We start from the raw sequence: 12,531 nt of genomic DNA on the forward strand, positions 1-12,531 counted from the left end.
AGGAATAAACCGAAAACTTGCAAATGGTGAGTGGGTGGAATGGATGCTGGGTGAGCTACCAGACACTACCAGAAGTGTCTGCTTCAGGCACAGCTGGATCCAGGTGATCAGATGATTCATCAGGAGTTTAGACGGTCTCCCCTCCCCATTTTCCTATCTCTGTTCCCTTTGTGTTGGTTGGCTTCATTCACAAGCAGCTTTTCCCTAAGCAAGCTTTTTCCTAAGCAAACTCATCAAACCCAGCTCTAGACTAACATTTTACAAATGTGGGAACACCAGCAGAGAGATGGGGCTTCTTTCCAGGATTTCCAGCCAACATCCTGGTAATGGCTTTCACTGGATTGGCTTAAGTCATGTGTCCATCCCAGGACCAATGATTTAGACCCCAAGGAGATTGGGGGCTGCTCTAATTCGTCTGGCCCGAGTCACAAGGTCAAGGAGGAGAGATTGACCCCACCCAAATTGTTGGTCAAAAGAGGAGGAAGGGCGTCCCCTAAGGGAAAGTTGGGGGTGGGGTGGGGTTATCAGATGGGATGCATGCTGGAAAGAGCAACCACACATGTTTGGGGTCTGCAGATCTGGACCATTCTGGTGCTTGGGGACCATTTATCTACTTAGTCATTTTACAGGCGCTTACCACATGCTTACTTGGGGGCAGCCGCTCTCCTAGGTACTGGGGGTACAGCAGTGGTCAAGACACTGTTGTAACAGGCAATGGAGACAAGTAAATAAGCTATCCTGTGGATGGTGGGGTGGGGGGCGGTTCACAGACCGCCGTGGGATCACGGAGGAGGGCTTGCAGACCCAGCCCCAGGCAGAGAGGGTCCTCTGGGAACAATATATGGTCAGGCAGGCTAGTGGAAGAGGGGATAAGCTAGTGTGCTGGCCGGGGGGGTCAGCAGGTACAGAGACTTTGGAGGAAGGTGGTCAGAGTGGCGCAGGAAGACCTCCAAGTCAGAAAGAACCCCTTCCAGAGCTGTGGGCACTGCTGCTGGTTTGTGCCCCTCCTACTCTGCTGGGCTCCACCCCCTGCAAAGACACGTGCCTTAAAGGGACCTGGACCGTCCCACACCACCCCCGATCCCTCGAAGTGGAAGCAGCGCAGGGAAACCAGCTAAGGCTCTGGCTCCCTGTCGCCCAGTGCTTCCCTCCTTATGGTCATTCTTGCCCAAGCTCTTGACCTTGGAAGCTGGTCATCGGAACTAGAGAAGGGACAAAGGAAAGGGATCAACGTTTTTGAGTGCGGAGCACGTGTGTAATAGTCTCTGCCGTGTACCGGGCCCTGCCGTGTCATCATTCTAACAAAGCTCTGGGTTGTGTACTTTGTGGAGAGGGAACGGAGGCACAGGGAACTTAAGTCAGCTCTCCAGGCCAGCTGGTGCTGAGTGGCAGAGCTGGGATCTGAACGCAGGTGGCCTGGCCTTGGAGCCCACACCTTCAACCTCTGTATTCTGCCTCTCTGAGACTAGGATGACACAAAGACGGTTTATAGACGGGCTTAGCACCCGGTTTCACATATGGCAAGCGCTCTTCTTTAAAAGTGTTTACCAACCCTTTTTTAATTTTTTAATTTTTTTTAATGATTTTATTTATTTATTTGACAGAGAGAGATCACAAGTAAACAGAGAGGCAGGCAGAGAGAGGAGGAAGCAGGCTCCCCGCGGAGCAGAGAGCCTGATGTGGGGCTCGATCCCAGGACCCTGGGATCATGACCTGAGCTGAAGGCAGAGGCTTTAACCCACTGAGCCACCCAGGCACCCGGTACCAACACTTTTTTTTAAAAAAAGATTTTATTTATTTGTTTAGAAAGCACACAAATAGGGGGAAGAGCAGAGAAAGAGGGAGAAAGAGGATCTCAAGCCGACTCACGCCGAGCATGAGTGTGGAGCCCAGTGTGGCGCTTGATCTCATGAACCTGAGATCATGACCTGAGCCGCCATCAAGAGTCCGGTCCTTAACAGACGGAGCCACCCAGACACCCCAGACACCAGCCCTTCTAATATTACTGTTACTGATATGCAGTTATCATATGCAAAACCCGCATGTTGCGTGTATAGAAACCAGGGCTCAGAAAGGTTGGGTCACTCACCCAGGGTCCCACAGCCTTCAGTGGTAATAGGATTCTGAGCCCCTCCTCCCACAGGAGGCTCTCTAGAAGCCTCTAGCTCTCCATCCTGGCACTTAGCATCCAAAACCCAGTCTGCTGTGTCAGCCAGGGGAACCTTTCTTTCCCTGAAAGCCGGGCCTCCTGCCCTCCCTTCTCCCTCGGGGCTGGCCTCATTCTCATTTGACTTCTTTAAGGCCGGGGCCCAACGTGCGGCCCCTGTTGGGGCTGATCCATTTCTTCTTGTCACCGAGGCCTGCAAGATGGATCAGCCCCATTTTTCATCCCTTACTTCTGGGGCCTCGCCAGGGCTGTGCAGTGTCATTTCTCTTGTTTAATATGTGTGAGGCCATTTGTCAAAATTCTGGTCCCTGCCCCCCCACCCCGCCCCCACCCCAGGCACAAGAGAGGAGACCCTCTCGGAGGCCAGACAGCTCCGGCCTCTGTCTCCCCACCCAGCAGAGCCAGGTAGGCCTCGGGGGCTTGGCAGGCGGGGGATGGGAGATGCTCAGCTGATGTTGGGCACCAGCTTCCCGGAGAGACACGTGCACAGGGAGGGGAAGGCTCCTTGCTTGGGAATCAGACAGCCTGGTTCAAACCTTCCGCTGACATGCACGGCCGGACCCCTGCAGGCTGACAGTGTGGAGGCGTGGTCGAGGCCAGAGGAATCAGAGCGCACGGGAGCAGAGCCCCCACTCTGACCCTCACTGGCTGTGGACGCGCCCCAGGTCACTCAGCCTCCCCGTGCCTCAGTATCCTCATCTGTAAAATGGGGCTGGCCTGAGTTTCTCCTTGTGGGGTCCCTGCAAGTAGCGTGTCCTGTATCTCTTCATCTAGACACCTTACCCGAAAATAAAAATGGGTTCTTGTTTCTTACGGTTTAGTGGGTTGACCGGGCTTAGCTAGGTCATCCTTGCTCAGGGTCTCGCGTGACGCTCCAGTGGGTCGCTGGCCACGATGACATCATCTGGGGCGTGGCCAGGGAGGGTGTCCAAGCTGGCCCCTCCCAGCACCGGCTGTGGGTGCCGGCTGGGGGCTGGGGGCTCAGCGAGGCTGTCAGCGGGCGCGGCTTCTTGTGGGGAGCAAAGATTCCAAGAGATCTGAGCAGACGCTACGAGTTTATTTTATGACCTTGCCTCGGAAGTCACTCTGTCACTTCTGGTGCATTCTCTTGGTCGAGAGCTAGTGATGGGGCCAGATTCAAGGCGAAGGGGCCTCGAAAAGCATGAACCTTAGGAGGGGAGGCTCCAGGCAGGGGCATCTCGGGAGGAGCTATGATGGGGACCGGGTGGAAAGGGGCAGTGCGGTGCTTAGCACAGAGGTTGTGCTCCATGAATGCTGCTGTTCGAGGGAAGCAGCCGCCTCTCAGTCTGTCCACCTCTGGAGTGGATAATAGTAATGTGTGTTTCATAGGGTTGTTGGAGGGACTATGTGTACCGAGCTCTTAAAGCGCTTGGTACACAGCGAGTGCTCCTAAGTGGCAGTGATTCTAAGTGGTAACAATGACATTGAGCCTTTGCTAATGCTGCTCTCACTTGCTGGGAGGCACATGCCCCGAATGTCCACACAGTGACACCCTGTGGGTGTGCAGGCAGCCCCTTGCCGTCTGTGCCCTGGGCTCCAGCTGCCCCGGAGGGGGGTGCCCTCCTGTCCCTTTGGCCCTAAGCCTCGGAACCCCATTGGAGGCCCCTCCCCACCTTCTGCCTGGCTTTTTTTTCTTTTTTTTTTTTTTCCTTCCCCAGCTCTGTGTCTCAGGTCCCCAAGCTGTCTGGTCCTGCCGTGCTAACTCCCACAGACGGGTTACCAGGCCCAGTTCAGGGACCAGGACGCAGCCTCAGAGAGAGCAAAGGCCCAGAACGCCCAGTGAGCCCAGGGGCTGCAAACTGTGCATAGCCCCGGGCTGGGGCTGAGACCAGCCCCTAGATGTGTTGTGTCGCCTGCCACGGTGTTAGATAAGAGATGGATTCAGGCGACTTGGTGGCTCAGTTGGTTAAGCATCTGCCTTGGGCTCTGATCAGGGTCCCAAGGTCCTGGAATCAAGGACCACACCGGGCTCCCTGCTCAGTGGGGATCTGCTTCTCCCTCCCCGTCGGTCCCCCTGCTCACGCTTGCGTTCTCTCTCTCACACACACATACGCACAAATCTAGGGGGAAAAAAACCTATTAAAAATTACAGTGTTTTTTAAAAAAATAACAGACGTATTTGTTTTTAACATCTAAAAAGGTGAACATTTTACGTAAAAATCCAAGTTTGGGGCTCCTATCAGAAGCTATGTCCTTGCCAAACTGGCCTTGCCACATGCACCGGGAGCTGGAGTTGCGTGGTGACTGTCCCTTTCCATGGGGCATCTGCTCCCCGGGTCACCCCCATCCCTGCCCCTCCCTGCCGCCTTGCGCTTTCCCGGCATCACCAACCACCGAATCTGCATGGTGGCCCCCGCGGGGAAGGGCAGCATGGCAGTTGTCCTGGTGATGACGGGAGCGTGGCAAACTAGTCGCTTTGTCCTTCTGCTTCGAATTTGATCAAAATGGAGCAAGATTTTAGAAAGCCCCCGTCCTGCCACAACGCGCACAGCGAAACCCCAGTCCTGGGCGTTCTGCCTGCAGACTGCGGGTAGAAGAGCATCACAGAGTTGTAGCTTCACAAGAGCTAGAAGCCCAGAGAGGTTAAGCAGTTTGGCACAGGTCACACAGCAGAGTAGCAGGTTGGGCCAGGACCGGGTTGAGGCAGGGATGCCTCTCTGTTCGCCCCGAGACCCAGTCTCCAGAAGCGGATGGCCTGGCCGCTACCCTCTTTTCTTTGCCTTACGCCCTCTAATCTCCGCGACCCTGCGGAAACAGACGGCTGGCCTCTTCCCTCTCTTGGGGCCCGAGGGCTGGCCTGCCCTCTCTGCAGGCCTTAGCTGGCCTTTCTGCTGCCGTGACCATCGAAGGACCTTGGCCCCACAGAGCCCCTGGAGAGGGTGTGTTTGCTGTCACCACTGTCACCGCTGGGAGACCGAGAGAGTGCTCAGCAGGAAGCTGGAAGCTCTCTCTCTTTCTCACGTCCCCCAAAGCAGGGGGCTCTGGCCTCCCTTCCTCTACGACCAGGGAGGGGACGCCTGCTGGCCGTGGCTGAACTGGCTGGGCCCCCAGAACCTGCCACTGTCAGCTCTGCGGCCCTCAGCTGTGGGGCCCTGAGCGTGGCCTAGACCAAGCATCTGTGTCCTGTCTTGCACTCTGATTCTCTGTCCATCCATCCTAATGAGGACTAGGGCTGCCTCCCTTGGGGGTAACAGTCTTCCCACGGAGCAGGGCTTCTATTCATCCCCGGATCTGGCCCCAGCATCCGCCCTGGCCTGCCCTGCAGCTCCCAGAGCACCAAGAGGTTGACAGCCTCTCTGTCCAGCCCATCACCCTCCCCTCTCCTCCCCCACAGTGTCCACTCTGCTCTCGGCTCCCAAAACCAGGCCAACCACCCACGTACCTCACTGCACCCACTCAGAAGTGCGAGCGGCAAACTTGTCCCAAGGTTTTCAAACGGTGCCATGCGTGGGGACCCGGAGGGCTGCGGGGGTGAGGCCCAGCGAGGAGGATGGAGACTCGTGGATGCAGCCCATGCCCCCCACCCACGTGAAAACCAGTGCAGTGGTTTTATATCTGTTCGTTCAGTCTGTTTGGGTCGTATCTGTATCTCTTCGTTCTACCAATATTTACTGGGCACCTCCTATGTGCCAGGCACAGTTCTAGGTGCTAAGGATAGAGCAGTGAACAAAACAAAGCTTCTGTTTTCATGAAGCTGAAGTTCTGGTGTGGGTGGGAAGATGATCAAAGCCCAAATAAGCAAGGCTGCCCCTTCTGGAAAGATGGAATAGACCTACGTCTCCCTATTCTTCCTGCTAAAGACACCTAAGATCCTGGAACACGAGACATAAGGCCAGCGTAACAAGGGGCTGGTCGAGAGAAGACAGTCGGCTGACCTGGGACCAAGAGACAGGACACCGGCGAGGACTTCCTGTCCAGCGCATCCCAGGCTGGAAATGAAGAAGTCAGCAACCCGGCAATGCCAAAGATGCCCGTGTACGTGCAGGTGCATACGCGCGGGCGCACACACACACACACACACACACACACGCAAACGCACCAAAAGTCTGCTTTCTGTAGCCAAAAGACCAGGAAAGGGGCAGCCTACCAAGACAGAAAACTTAGCAATAACTGCTCTCGACAGTCACACATCCCAGAAAACAAACCACGAACAAACCAACGGCTGTGGATGGACGCCCCCACTCGCGCCAAGCTTAGATTCCCTTCATCAGGCTGTCATGAGGCACGTCACCGGCTGCGGTGAGAGCAGAGCAGGGAGCCGCGACTGTCACTTTTCTGGAATTGTAACAAACCCCACCCATCCCCGAGCGGCAGTGGAGGTCACACAGGGAGCCAGGACCCCTGCCCCCAGGGACAGTCAGTTCTCCTCATGCAATTCCTATTAAAATCTCAGCAAGATTTCTTGTAGGTATAGACAAGATTATTCTGGAATTTATTAGGAAAGGCAAAGGAACTAGAATAGCTAAAACAATTTTGAGAAGACTCGAAGTGGGAGGAATTAGTCTATCCAATTTCAAGATTTAATATGTAGTTACAGTAGTCTAGGCTGTGTGGTCGGGGGAGGGATACACAGAGATCAATGGGACAGAAGAAGGAACCCAGAAACAGACCCACACAAATGGGCCTAACTGATCATTTGACAAAGATGCAAATCCATTCCGTGGAGAGGGGAGTAGCCTTTTCAACAAATGGTGGCTGGAATTATTGGACATACAGAGACAAAAGGAAAAAAAAAATCAATCTTGATCTAAACTCCATGCCTGGTATCAAAATTAACTCAAAATGGTTTAGGGACCTAAATACAAATGGTAAGACTCTAAAATTTTTAGGGAAAAAAATAGAAAACCTTTGGGATCTAGACATAGGCACAGAGGTCTTAGATTTGATATCAAATGGATCAAAAACATAAATGGAAAATTTGATACCTTGCATGTCAGCAAAATGAAACACTTGCTCTGTGACAGACCTGTGGTTGGAAAGACAAGCGACCGAGGAAAACATTTGTAAGCCACCTCTCACACAAAGGCCCCGTATTTAGGATCCATACAAACACTCCCAACTCAACTGTAAACAACAACAGCGTCCAAACAATCTGATTAGAAAGTGGGCAGAAGAACATGAACAGATATTTTGCCAAAGAGAATAAACAGATGGCAAGTAAGCAAGAGAAAAGATGTTCAGCACCATTAGCCATTAGGAAAATGCAAATGAAAACCACAATGAGGTGTTACTACACAGCTAACAGAATCGCTCAAAGAAAAAAAAAAAAAGCGACAACATGACATGCTGGTGCAGATGTGGAGAAACTGCCTGATCTAAGGGCACACATGGTTGGTGCAGAAATTGGGATGACTCTCCAGAGAAGTATACTGAGTGCTAAAAGCCGATCCCCAAAATACGGGCTGTGTGATTCCATTTATGCAACATTCTTAAAATGACAAAGTAAGAGAAATGAAGAGCTGATTACTGGTTGCTAGAGGTTGGGAGGGGAGGGGGTGTGGCTGTAAAATGGGAACAGGATTGTGGTGAATGGAGACGGTCTGTATCTTGACTATTGGTGTCGATATGCCGGCTGGGGACTGACTGTATCCGCAAGACGTTACCATTGAGGAAAACTGGGTACAGGGTACGTGGAACTGTCTGTGTTATTTCTTACAACTGCCTGTGAATCTATAATTATCCCAAAATAGAAAGTTTCATTTAAGAACAAAGAATAATAAATAATAGGAAGAAAAGCTACAGGAGAATTACAGGGTGTGGTGAGGCCTGACATGAAACTGAACAGGGGTGTGTGACAGGGAGAGAAGCTCCTCCCCTCGTCGGGTAACCAGACTTGGAAGCTGGACCCGCTCCTAGATAAGCTCCCTGATCCTAAAGACTCGAAATTCACTTTTAAAACTAAGCCATGTAAAATAGGGAATTTATAGAAAGCAATTGTGCAGGAACTTGGGTTGCTGATGACAGACACCCCATTCAGACTGGCTTAGAGAAAGAAAAAAATCCGATAAAGGAGTTTGGGCTCCCATAACTGAAAAGTCCAGGGATAATGGCTTCAGCGCAGGGACCTGGATCTTTTTTCAAGGCTCTGCTAAGAGTCAGCCTCCTTAGCAGGTTGCATGGTGGCAAGACAGTTCCTAGCAGCTCCAGGCTCAAATCCCACCAGCTTGGCACCCCGGGAGAGATAGGACCGAGAGTCCCGGGATGGAGTCTCATCAGCCTGACTTGGGTGTCACACGCCCATCCGTGAACCAATGACTGTGGCCAGAGGGAAGTGATGCTCTCATTGGCCAGGTATTGGCCATGCAATCACCCTAAAGTTTGGGGATGAGGCCAGCTCCACGCAAACCGTGTGGCCTGAGAGAAGGGAAGCACGGGTCCCTTAACAGAACGGTTACTGGTCAGGCCAAACCAACCTGGGTGTCGGGGAATCCCAGGAAAGGCCCGCTTCTTTGTTCTCCAGCCTCCTGTTCTGAATTTCCACCTCTGTAGTTCAAACACCCATCCCACTTTGAGCTGGTCTTGAGTTTCATTGCTGAGACGGCAGAGTATCTGACTGGATCAACTTTGGTCAGATGCTCAGCCCTTATCCAACCGTCTGTGAACATGGAGGGCAGGGTGACCTCCCAGACTCTTTGACGGACAGGGCTGCTCTAAGACGGACCAGGTGGAGCCCATGGCTGTCTGCCATCGATACTGGAGAGCTTCTGGGAGGTCTACATTTGCTCCTTATCACGAAGGAACAAGGAATCCATTAGCAGTTTTGGTGATAAGGGACAGGTGATGATCGGGCATCCCTGGGAGACAGGATGAATCCTCCCACTTCCCCTTGCTTTCCTTCTGGGTGGCCTGGGGCTGATAAAAAGCAGAGCAGTGCGTGTGGCAGGTGGGCTGCCCTGGCCTTGAGGAATGGATTGGCGGTGATGTTGAGAGACCCAGCGGACGGCTGGCAGAAGAGGAGGTTGGATGCTGTGAGACAGGCAGGCAGCACTGAGCCTCGATTGGGAGGAAACCCGTCATCCGGGCAGGGACTGGAGAGCATGGACGCGGAGACCCGGCTGGGTGTAACTAACGGGAGTCAGGCAGGTCCCCGCTCCTGATTCTAAATGTTACTGCCCCGTCCTGGTCAGAGGAACTAGGCGGGAGGCCACGTCTAGAACGGACAGCGGGTCAGAAAAGACCAGCGCCTGGTCCCTGATCTGCTAGGTCCACACCTCCTTCCCTTCTTTCCCGCTGTCAGCTCTGGCTGGCCCCACATCCACGTCAGGTGAGCGCAGCCAAGAATTGCCGGCAGTGCTTGGAGGAAGGGTGAAGAGTGCCACACGGTCATGATAGCTTAATCTCGCAGAGGGAGAGTTTGGAAATGAAGCCAGACAGAAGGGGCAGGAAGAATGTTGAAGCTGCTGGTGGTAGTAAGGACAGCGAACTTCTTTTGAGTGCCTGCTCTATGCACCAGGCACAGTCTGAGGTGTTTTGGACGGCCCATCTCCTTCAGTCCTTACAACAACGTTGTGAGTTGGTGCTGTTGCTACATCCATTAAAATGATGTGAGGAGTAAGGGGCGGGGGGGTTAAGCATCTTGCCCAAGGTCAAACATGAACAGAGGTAATTTAACCCACCATGGACACCAGCTTTTAGGGTCCCTCCCCCCCCCCCCCCCCCGCCGCTTCTTCTTTATCATCAACTCCAACTAATTGCACTCTCCCGCGCTCCAGCATCTCAGACCTCCGGCAGTCTGTGGGCTATTCCTCACTGCCTCGTGCCTCCGTGCCTTTGCACACGCCCTTCCCTCTTCATGGAATGCCCTTCTCCCTGGTAAACGCTCGCTCATCCTGCAAGACCCCTTGCGGCCCACCTGTGCTCTGGTGACCTTCCCTGAGTCTGGCCCCTGTGGATGGAAGGTCTCGCTCTTTCCTTGTGGCCCAGTAATGAAGGCTGTCATGTCTGCATCACAGTGCACAGACTGAGTGGGGCGGAGACCTCATCTTGGTCTTCTCGGCAGTAGCACCTGCTCCAGAGTGGCCCAGAGAAGGCAGCTGTGCAAGGTGAATGCATGTCTGGCGCGGGGTGGGGGGCGGTTTCCTGTCCCCTGCCCACCCTTACTGTGGCACCTCTCTCCTCATCTCTTGGCAGCCTGGCGTGGGGCTCCTTTACCTGCTGCATGGCAGCCTCTGTCACCACACTCAACTCCTACACCAAGACGGTCATTGAGTTCCGGCACAAGCGCAAGGTCTTTGAGCAGGGCTACCGGGAGGAGCCGACCTTCATAGAACCTGAGGCCATCAAGTACTTCCGGGAGAGGTCAGTGCACATGGGGTCACCTCTGGCCATCATTGGGAATCCAAAGCCCAGGGTTTGGCCTCAGTAGCCACAGGGCTCCAGTCAAAAGCTAGAGTGATTGGACAGAAGCATCCTGGGGGTGTAGTGGGGTAGAAGGGAGAGGCTGGGTAAGGCAGAGTTTGGACCCCACTGTGTTGGCATTTCTGGGATATTTTGGTGTTTTATGGGGTATGAGGTTGCCTTGTGATCAGAGCCTGAGAAACCAAGAAGAAAGAACTGAGTCTCAGTGTTTGCTCATTAGCCCCATGCTTCTGAGAACCATGTCTTTTTAGGGGCATACCGAGAACAAACCAAGATCCTCTTCTTGGGCTCTGTTACAGCAATGAGTGGAAAGAGGGACCCAGCAGTGGGATTGTTGATCACTGCTGGAGGACGAGGTCTCCTCAAGGCCAGGGACTACATCAGATCCCCTGAGTCCTCAGAGTCCAGTTGGGAATAGAAGAAGGGCCAATCAATCGTGTATATATGAATGGATGGTTGCATGCTTGGGTATATGTACGGATGTGTGTTTGGGTGGGTGGGTGGCTGGATGGTTGGATGGTTGGGTGGGTGGATAGATGGACGGATGGGTGTAGGTATGTATGGATGGATGGTTGGGTGGGCGGTTGGATGGATGAATGGATGGATGGTTGGGTGGGCGGTTGGATGGATGAATGGATGGATGGTTGGGTGGGTGGGCGGTTGGATGGATGAATGGATGGATGGTTGGGTGGGTGGGTGGCTGGATGGTTGGTGGAGTGGAAGGATAGATGAATGAATGAATTCACGCATGTGTGCGCGCATACATGGATGGGTGGTGGAGAATGGCTGAAGGACAGACAGGCAGAGAGTCAGCATGTTTCCTGGGACCATCTCTTAACTAAACTACGCATGCCCAAATCCTTGTCACAGGGTCTGCTTCTAGGGGAGCTGACTGGATGTGCAATAATGCCCTTCAGTGGTAGCGCACTGAAAGGTTGTCAGGACTGATGAACAGAGTCTGAGGAGGGAAGGGGGAAGGAGACTGCAGAGCTGGGCAGCATCGAGGAGCTGGACTCTCTGAGGCAGTGGAAAGGTTTCAAACCAAGGAGTCACATGACAGAGGCCACACGGGCACCTCTCTCTGACTCCTGCAGACCCCGTCATCTCTCCTGTGCCGCGTGGGCCTCCTTTCTGTGCTTTGAACACTGTGAGCTCACCCCCTCTCGAGGCCTTTTGCACTTGCTATGCCCTTGATTGGAGTACGCACCTGGCTGGCTGACTCGGGTCTCAGCTTGAACTTCAGCTGCTCAGTGAGGCCTTCCGTAATCAGTCGGTCTAAATTCGCCCCGTGCACTCCAGCCAGGTTTTCAGAGCACCCACACAACCTGACCGTATCCTGTTCGTGTCTGAGTTTACAGGCTGTGAGCTCCAGGATGGACAAGCTTCGTGGTCTTGTTCCCTGCTCTATTCCCTACAACTGGGCCAGGCACCTAGCAGGTGTTTTTTTATTTTTCTTTGGATAACCGACTGAATTCTCCCTGGAGACCTCAGGCCCGGCTGCCCCACACACTTTGAGCTCAAACTTCACCATCACCAGTCAGATGCAGCTTTCTGGCCCCCCGACGCTAGGGTCCCAGATCAGGTGTCCAGTCTGGGGCCAGACAGCTGTGGCTGGAAAGCTTGGACTCCTTGGGCATACGGGGCCACCTTGCCCACGGCTGGGGACAGTGTGCTCACCAGGAAGGTGGCAATGGCTGGCATAGGACAGGACCCGCAGGAGGTGCTCAGGAACCATATACAGCAGCCGTATACACAGCACGATGTCTAAAGCCATCTCTTATCACTGCATCCTCAGCTGTCCCCTCGGCTAGGAGAGAACCCGGGGCATCTGCAGGCAGCCTTGTCCTACCGAGGCAGAAGACAGGACCTCTCCGAACCCCATCATCAAGAAGCTGCCGTTTGCCAGTGCCCTGGTTGGAACAGTCCCTAACAGCTCAGGCCCCGGCCGTGTGGGGGCAGATGCCTGGTTCTCAGCATATGTGCAG

General features: G+C 53.8%; 1 protein-coding gene across 2 annotated transcripts in view; it reads left to right on the forward strand.

Annotated features, from left to right (window-relative positions):
• The window catches only part of GSG1L (GSG1 like), a 197,501-nt gene that overhangs the window by 161,893 nt on the left and 23,077 nt on the right, over positions 1-12,531 (forward strand). For both annotated transcript variants that reach the window (XM_032328342.1, XM_032328343.1), the window contains exon 5: positions 10,319-10,486. In XM_032328342.1, coding sequence (XP_032184233.1) covers positions 10,319-10,486 — 168 coding nt within the window. The remainder of the gene's footprint in view (positions 1-10,318; positions 10,487-12,531) is intronic.

Source organism: Mustela erminea, chromosome 20 (genome assembly GCF_009829155.1).
Source record: "Mustela erminea isolate mMusErm1 chromosome 20, mMusErm1.Pri, whole genome shotgun sequence".
Taxonomy (NCBI): Eukaryota; Metazoa; Chordata; class Mammalia; order Carnivora; family Mustelidae; genus Mustela; species Mustela erminea.